The 8,735-nt window shown below is 35.0% G+C and overlaps 1 protein-coding gene across 3 annotated transcripts; it reads left to right on the forward strand.

The window, feature by feature from the left end:
* Nucleotides 1–1,269: 1,269 nt before the first annotated feature.
* Nucleotides 1,270–5,114, forward strand: LOC107433090 (uncharacterized). Of its 3 annotated transcripts, XR_007238416.2 has the most exons (4): nt 1,270–2,167; nt 3,392–3,849; nt 4,364–4,604; nt 4,768–5,114. XR_007238416.2 is itself a non-coding variant. In XM_048465511.2 (3 exons), exons 1-3 carry the CDS (start codon nt 1,687–1,689, stop codon nt 4,508–4,510), a joined length of 1,086 nt encoding a protein of 361 aa, XP_048321468.2. In that variant the 5' UTR covers nt 1,270–1,686; the 3' UTR covers nt 4,511–4,836. The 3 variants fall into 3 exon arrangements, 2 of the variants coding, with proteins under 2 accessions (XP_048321468.2, XP_060668755.1); XM_048465511.2 differs by having other exon boundaries at nt 4,364–4,836; XM_060812772.1 differs by lacking the exon at nt 4,768–5,114 and having other exon boundaries at nt 3,392–3,853; nt 4,364–4,498.
* The last annotated feature ends 3,621 nt before the right edge of the window (nt 5,115–8,735 follow it).

The following is an 8,735-nucleotide window of genomic DNA, read 5'->3' on the forward strand; positions in this document are numbered from 1 at the left end:
TGCATGACTTCAATATTATTTTTTATTGATGATTTTGTGTATTTCATAAAAAATGTTTATATTATTTTATTTGTACTGTTAGATTACATCAAATTACATGATATTTTATAAGATTTTCAACAGAAAATTAGATAGAACTTTCCTAAATAGGATCACTTCGAATGCCTAGAAAGAACTTGATTATGGGCTAATCATATATAGTAATGTATAAAGGGGAGCATTCATCAAACAATGAGTTTTGGAAAAGGTTTTTAATAAATAATATTGCTCCTTCGTTAATCTAATTTGACGGTATATGTTTGAGCTTTTAAAAAGCTCTAAATCTCTTATATACATATTAAATACTTTTATATTTATATCCAAACACCATTTTATTTTTTAAGTAAATAATTTAATGTTGTCAAAAATTCTCTTTTTCCACCCCAACCATTTGTTTCTCTCTTGAATTCCAAAAGCTAGAAGCCAGAAGCATGGTTCATTTCTTCTTTAGCTATGTTATTTTCCTTCAGATCATCGTAGCCATATTTTCCTTCGACCAAGCTGGCTTTGAGTTTTGAAAAAAATTGTTATCAAAATAAATCAATAAATAAAACCACATAACATGAAATATAATTGTGGGTTTGATATCTTAAACAAACTCATGATCTTTTGCCTTAAAATGGCTAGAAACAATGACAAAATATCTTCTTCTTCCTTTTTTTTTTTTTCATTTCATATAGCTTGGCATAAAAAATACAAATTTTTTAAGGAAAAAAAAACTAAGCTCAAATATAACAAATTTTTAATTTGAAATTTTTAATTTTTAATATCATATCTAATCTCTAACAAGTTTTATAAATTTTTTAATTTTTTATTTTAATTTTTTTTTGAAGAGACCAATAAAAAATATGATCAGTTTTTTAATTTTGGTTAGAAAATACAAAGGATCTGACTACTTTAACAGTCAAATATACGGCTTCATAAACGACAGTGAAAAACTCAATATCCCCATTGTAAATTTGCAAAATACCTTTATCCTTCATTGATGGGAGTCCAAAATACATTTTTTATGACTGTTTCCACACAAACAATTTTGTTTCCATTATTTCTCAGTTAATAACATGTTATCTTAATCGCATAATTTATCAGATGGGTTTACCATATATTAGAAAACCACCCATAAAGTTGAAAAAAAGCTATTGGTGCTGGAGACGATGATCCATGTCCAAGAGGAAGTGTATAGCTTTTTTTTTTTTTTTTTTTTTTTTGGGTGAAATAAGACGAAGTGTAAACCTATAGAACAAAGAAGAAGATGGAAAAAAGAAAGTGGCAACTGATGCAGTGAAAGATTAATGTTGATTTGGTTTTTTTTACTCTGATGTACCTGATAATACATGTGGCATTTTGTAAATGTTTATGTATACCATATCGGCAAATACACCATGTGTCCTGAAAAATTCCTCGGCTGAACCGTTGAGACAGCTTACATCGGAGGAAAAGTTGTTGTAATTAAAAAAAAATAAAAAAAATAAAAAATAAAATTCAAGAGTCTCAAGACTGTGAAAACGGGAAGCATGTGCGGAGTCCACAGTCCATAACACACAGCGCAAGGTGGCAGTCGCTTCCCCACCTACTCGCTCAGTCTTCCTCTCTACTCGTTCACTCAAAGCTTCCCTCACAAATTCTCCGTAGCCGTCCCCTAAATCAATGTGGCAAGCTCTCTTGGCCGCCGCAGTTGCTGGATCCACTGGTCTCGTCGCCAAGCACTTGTTCAAGCCATGTTCCGCCGATCCCACTACCACTTCCCTGCCTGAACAAACCCAAAAGGTTCACGAAGACATTAAAACTCAGGAAAAGGGCGTTTCTAATGGGGGTTTCCAGATTCTAAGCTCTTCCACATTTGACTCTCAACTGTTGTTGGAAGATGATAGTGTTTGTGAGAAACAAGAGGAAATCTTTCAGTTTTCCTGTTCTGGCTCTCGTGGTGGAACTGGGGTAAGAATTTGTTCCAGGAATTTGAGCAAGAGACCCGGGGTTCCGAGTCGTGGGTTGAAAAAAGGAGGTGGGAGTGAAGGATCTAATCGAGGAGTGGAGCCCGGGAGGCGTAGGAAAAGGGTCGGTGTTTGCTTGAAGAAGAGGAGGACTATCAAGAATGCCGCTGGAAATCGTGGATCGCGCTTCTCTGATGGTTAGATTCTTTGTTTGTTCCGTACCTGTTTGGTTGCCCAGATTAAAATATATATATATATATATATATATTGTGATGTAAAATTATCTTTTATCTTAACCTTGGATTTTTAGAGTAAAAATTAGAAATTTTGTACTGTATGCTTTTCCCTACTTTTGTGTTTTTGTGTTTTTGATATATATTATGTATTTATATGAGCTCTCGAAGAGATATATCTGTTTAAAAATTGGCAAGTGAAACATGGGATACATTCCCTTACCAATTGTATTTAACGTATCAACAGAGTGTTTTCCTGAAGCACGCATTTTGTGATGTTCTTCTAAGTACAGGAGAACGAAGCTGTAGAATTTTTGTTGTTAATAGATCGATTCATCGTGCATTGTGATGCAATACCGAAAGTACTGTACGGCTGGAGAATAGGGTGGGGGCGTTTGAGTTGTTACAACAGTGTTGCATGAATTAGTACAAATAGATGATTCAACATTACTTCTTCGAGTATCATAGAAGGAAAGTAGTAGTTTCTTAATTCAAATAAGAGCTATAAGGACTGGCCTTTCTGAAAGATTGTCTATGACATAATAAGTTTTTTCTGAAGATATCTGCCTTATTAACCACAATCATGTTTTAAGCTTTTAGCAGTTTGAATTGGAAAGCCTAAAGTATTTGATCTCCTAATGGTTTTGCAAGACTATGTAGTTGCTAGTTTGTATATGTAAACATAGCATGTGATATAAGTCCTATGGCAGGCGAAAGAGGGTTATGGAGTTTGGGGGGCATTTAGTTTTGCTGACGGTCTTGTATGAATTAGTAAAAATGAATGCTTCAGTTAATTTGTTCAAGGAAAGACGTGAAATAAAGAGTGGCATAGAAATAAAGAAGGAAAGTGGCAGCCCCTGATTTAGATGACTCAAAGTGATACCAGAAAAAGGAAGATTGTCTATGAGACAACAAGTATTTTCAAAAGACATCTGCTCAATAATTTGATTTGGAAAGCAGAAAGCATTTGATTTTGATTTTGGTGCAAGTTCTATCACAGTAATGCTGTAAAAACATGGTGGAAAAGATGTTAAGAGATTAGCATCTTCATAGTCCTGTATGAGCTTTTTTCCTTGTTTGATAATATGCTTGTTATGCTAGGTTAATTTTATTAATGTGTTATCTCACATATATGGCTGTCCGTGAAGCTATGGCTTTAACATTTCAGTTTGTATTTTCCTCATCCAGATGCCTTCTTGTTTAATTGGGCTCTTGGTCTTGGGATCATGTGTATGCTGTTAGCTAGAAAAGCTGAAATCAGTAAACTTAATATTGCAATGGGTGAGACTGCAACAGTTCTTCAGGAGTTAAAAGCCGAACTTCATAAAAGGAAATCATCCTGCAGTTTGCATGTTTCCAGTTCTGCCGGTGAAGTCATCGCAAACAGTCAGCCTACTAGCTGGAAGCATATTCAGACACGACTTCATAAGTCATGTGCAGATAATCAAGGCCCTAATGACGTAAAGATTTGCAGTTTCCCTACAGTTGATGATGGCGAATGTTTAAGTAGTGTTATTACTGAAGAGCCTGAGACAGAGGTACAAGAAATGGATCAGCTGGAAGAAGAGCTTGAGTCCGAGCTGCAAAAACTTCCATGGTGCACTGTAGAAGGTCCTCACCACGAGGGATTGAAGGATCTGATTGAGGTATGTGTTTTTGGATTTTTTATTTTTTATTTTTTATATATTTGTAATAGACTGATTTACCATATTATAGTGTGTATTTTTGGTTCTCTCACATCCACCTAACATTTAGGTTAGAGTCATGTAGCTTAAATGATGTAATAGGAATTTGTGTAAATTCTGGAGACGTATAAGTAATTTACATATGTACATTTGGGTGCTAATCTTACATCTTCATTCTAGTTGGTTTGCACACTCTTACTAATAGGCGCTTGGATTTTAAATGCTACTCTTGTTTGACCATTAACTTTGAAGCTTATTGTAGCCGCTCCTAATCTTTGATTTTTAGGTAATTTTGAATCCTAAAACCTGATTATGACTGGTGGTTAGTTGACTTCCAGGAATTGGATGACCACTAAATTGCATATACTGATTTGCATGGTGAATTCACATTATGCTTGCTTGGTTTTTTTCCAACGAAAATGTGTACCAACTTAAAATACTGTCTTAATTTGACTTGGAAATGTTGCACGGGCAGAAATTTCAGCTAAAGGTAGACAGACAAGGTTCTGATGCCCATAGATTCCACGGAATATTGCCAGCAGAACTAGATCAGAAACTGTGTCATTTACTCATTCAACAACAGGAAAACCAAATAGTGGCGCTGGAATCTGACTTGCATTGAGCACAATCCAAACTGAATGAGAAATAAGCCAAACTCCAAGCACTGAAGGACTGTGTTAAACGCCTAACTGAATTTTCTCTCTCAGCTGTCTCAGGCAAGATCATCCTGACCTCCTTCATGAAGTCCTCCACCAGTTCCCCTTACTGTTTTTTTCATTTTCACTTAGTTTTTGAACTTTACCTTGATTTTGGGAGTGCTATGATTGCCATAACGATGAGATTTTTTTATAACAGCCTAGTTTCTATTTCTTTTCCCAGATGATGAAACCGACCACATTGAACAAGCGGAAGCCAATGGTTGGAATTATGACAACATTGGATCTGAGTCTAAAAGATCAGTGGTTGGCACGAAAAGACCCATTGAATCTGAACCATTTACTTATCATTTGAGATAACAAAGTTTCATACTTGGGCATGAAGGTAATTCTACTAATTAATTATGGACACATTCTATCAGTATCTTCTTGTGTGGGCCACGCGGCCTCGACCTCTCAAACTTTGTAGGCAAACTGTATCGACAACTCCTTTACATGGCCCCATTCACCCAAAAGATAAATAAATAAATAAATAAATAAAAAATAAAAAAATCTCCTTTACGTGGCTCCCCTTCCTCATCTCCCATTTTAATAAATATCCGAACTTTCTTTATTTTTTTTTTTATTTTTTTTATTTTGGGTGAATATCCAAACTTCTCATGTTTCTTCTTGCATTTCTGCACATCTAATATAACATTTTGACATGGTTATTTTGTTGCCTGGTGTCTAGAGCTCTGCTCACTTTAATTAGTGATCCCCATTTGACTTGGTTTTGCGCATGGCCTTCTTTCGGGTTTTGGTCAAGCTCTTTTTTGAATTGCCAAAAAGGATGCCTAATGCCTAAGTTGACTTTTTGTTTTCATGTTGAGAGAAAATGGCTCAGAACACAACTCCATGTAGTCCACTAAGTCCATTAAAATTACTATATTGCACTCGCAATGTGATTTGTTGTGTTGAAACCGATAGGGCAAGAGAAAATCTTCAATGCACCCGGTTCACACCCTTAATAGAATAGGCTGGTGTGGAACCTACACGAGTAACGAGCAAAAAATTGTATGAATCCGGAAGTTTGGACTTCCTAGACACAAAAGTTGTCACATCATATGGGGTCTACACAATTTATATCTACGAACGGCCAAGTTCTGGGTCACAAGATTTTTTGCTGTAAAGGGCAGGTATTGGAAAAGCAGTAAACTAAAAGAATGCAGAGTGGGCTGGTGATCGATGCGTGCACTGTGAGCACCATGCGTGCGGTGCTGTGGGATTGTTTTTCTTTCTATACCATGATGCAAATATAGAAATGACCCCGCTGTATGTTCTTTTTCAAGATAATATCTTAAAACTGTTTTTAGTTATTTTTATTATATAATAGAAGAAAATGGAAGTACCAATTGAGGTGATGTTTTCTACCACTAATGGAATGTAATTTAGAATAGGTAATTCGGTCGTGGGAACTTCTTAATATAAATATATAAATAACGTGACAGAAAATGTAATGTATTCGACTATAATAAATTTCTTATTGGATTCAAAATCATCAAAAGATTCAAGACAAATGGGGGAACTATTTTATATTACATTGCTGTTCCCTGTACTTAAGTAGAGGCAGAACAGGGTTTCAATCAGCTGTGCTCGTTCTTTTGTTTTAAACTTTGTTTACTTCTCAGTTCTTATGGGATGCGAACCGACAAAATTACTTGGGACGTTTCAAGAATATCCGCTTAACAAAACGTGTGATGCTAATAAAAGGTAAGAAAAATGAGCTGGTGTATCAAAAGCTTACGCTACTGAGTACTGACCTAATATATGAATATCTTACTCGGAAAAATTTCTAGTACTCCCGGAGTACTGGCCACTCAGTACTACTGCCTCTCATTGATCAACATGTGTCTTATTATTCCATGTCAGCAGCGTTTGCTGTCTCTTCCATTTCACGCCGTTTGTTCCATCACTTTTCTGCTCCCTTTCACTCCCTCCCTCCCTCTCTCTCTCTAATCGTTGACCTCATTCCCTTTGGTGGGTTTTGTCTCCGTCCCTGTATTTTTTTTTTTTAATTTGTTTGTTCTTTTTAACAAATTGAACCTGTTAATAAAATAAATTCAAGCTTTGGAGATGAATTGGTATGTCAAAATCACAATCCAGATCATTTAGTTCACAATCCGAACAGAAATATAGAATTTTTAGCCTTTTTATTCCATTTTCCATATTAGCTTTCTCTAAAATGGGATTATGATGAAAGGTTTGAGAGTCTATATCTCAATTTTTCAACAGAGGACTGATACAACAATTTTTTCAAATACAATACAAATTGCTTATATTTTAAAACAAATAGAACATTAAAGGGTATTTAAATGGTGACATCAGCAGAAGTGATAAAATTAAATCCTCAAACACAACGACCCAGATCTCAAAATTATTATTAATCGAAATTCAAATGTTTTGCAGTAGTATAATTATATAGTGTCTCAAACAAAAACTAACCTATATTTCAAAATTTCATCTTTTTTCTCTAATTTCAAAACCTTATTTTGCATAAGTTTAAGTGAAAAAAATTAAAGGAACCAAAAAAAGAAAAAAAAAAGAAAAAAAAAAAAGAAGAAAGGTGTGTGACAATGCAACGACAATGAAGACCAAAGCCATACAGTAACAACCAAGCTACTCCCTCATACTTTCTCTAACCCACCCAGTCGACCTCAACGCCTGTTGCTCTGCAAATTCCTTCTTTTTTCTTTTTTTTTTTCCTTTTTTCATTTTTTTTCATTTTGGTATGATAGCTCTGCATATTCATAATCGTCCACTGCCTCCCTTTATAATCAAGCCCCTCTTCACTTTTTCCCCTGCCAATTCTCTCTACCTTCAAACAATTCCATATGAAACCAGAAGTGAACCAATGAACGAGTTAACAGATCTGTTTGAAGAGGAAATAACGCATGATACGGATATGGAGAAAATAGGAATGAAACGGTGTCAACAGCAAAGGATGACAAGGCTTTCTGACATGGGAAATGATACACATGTTAATCAGAGAATGGTAGGACTACTGAGTAGCTAGTACTCCAGGAGTACTAGAAATTTTTCCACCTTACTCATGTTTTCATAAGGCTTTGGTATTCCCAAATTAAAAATAATAATAATAAATTAACAAAAAATAAAAAACAAAAAACAAAAACAAAACAAAAAAAGCCTCTGGTATTCCCAGAATCCCAAGTGCGAAGGTTTTTATTCGTCAAATAACCAATAAAAAACAAAAATCACAAACTTCTAGGAAGCCATTACTATGTATTTATTTTGACAGAGGTTGAAGAGATTTGAGTTTGAATTCACTGAGAGTCAGTACTGTCCGCCACGACCAGTGCTGAATCACAGAGGACTCTTAGTTGGTCCCGTTTAAAGGTTCTGAATCAATAATAGGGATATGGATAAGACAAGTTAGGTACTGATTCAAGTATTGTTAGGCAAGAACCACTTTTGCTTTTTATGCAATAGTATCAACACTGACTTTCATCACTTCCCTACAAAAGAAAGGGCAATATAAATGTAAATGTAAAAAGAAAATCACACAGCCAACCTCTACTAGACAAATCATTTTCTAAAAGCAGCAAGCTTATCTTTCAGCTTTGAGAAGGTGGAGATATTCAAAGTACTTAGCTATGAAAAATAAATGAGATGAAAACTACCACTTCTGTTTTGCAGAGCAAAGAGTGAAAACAGCTTGATTAGGTAAAAAAAACTCCATTTGTTGGCTAATCATGTCTCACTCTAAAAGATGCATCAATCACCATCCAATGATGGATTGTCTTGGACTTGAATGGACAATGGACAAGCTTCGCCTTATCTTGCAACTGCCTTCCTATTATCCTGCTACTTGGCCAATATCAACCCCATCAACGGCTTGATGCAAGTAAAAAGAATTTCGATAAATATAAATAATAAATAAAAAAGGGTTAACAGCCATAAAGAAGGTCTCCGCAGCTCCAGATCAAAAAAAATAAAAAACTAAAAAAAAAAGAGAGTCCCGACAGGGAAAATATTTCCAGTTTTCGGTCCCATTACTGTATTAGAGATCGGAGTAGGTATCGTGGCGTACCGTAATTTTTCCTTGCAAGAGTATCTAATGGTTGGGATTGAATAATAATTTACTGCACAAAATACATATGAATAGTAACTACCTTTTACGATGAAATATCTTAT

The sequence above is a fragment of the Ziziphus jujuba genome, chromosome 11 (assembly GCF_031755915.1).
Source record: "Ziziphus jujuba cultivar Dongzao chromosome 11, ASM3175591v1".
NCBI lineage: Eukaryota > Viridiplantae > Streptophyta > Magnoliopsida > Rosales > Rhamnaceae > Ziziphus > Ziziphus jujuba.

Bases quoted from the DNA above. Each gene is read 5' to 3' on its own strand.
- LOC107433090 (XM_048465511.2), top strand. From the start codon at position 1,687: ATGTGGCAAGCTCTCTTGGCCGCCGCAGTTGCTGGATCCACTGGTCTC. The intron at 2,168-3,391 runs GTTAGATTCTTT...TTCCTCATCCAG, and splicing joins TGGATCGCGCTTCTCTGATG to ATGCCTTCTTGTTTAATTGG. The intron at 3,850-4,363 runs GTATGTGTTTTT...TTGCACGGGCAG, and splicing joins GATTGAAGGATCTGATTGAG to AAATTTCAGCTAAAGGTAGA.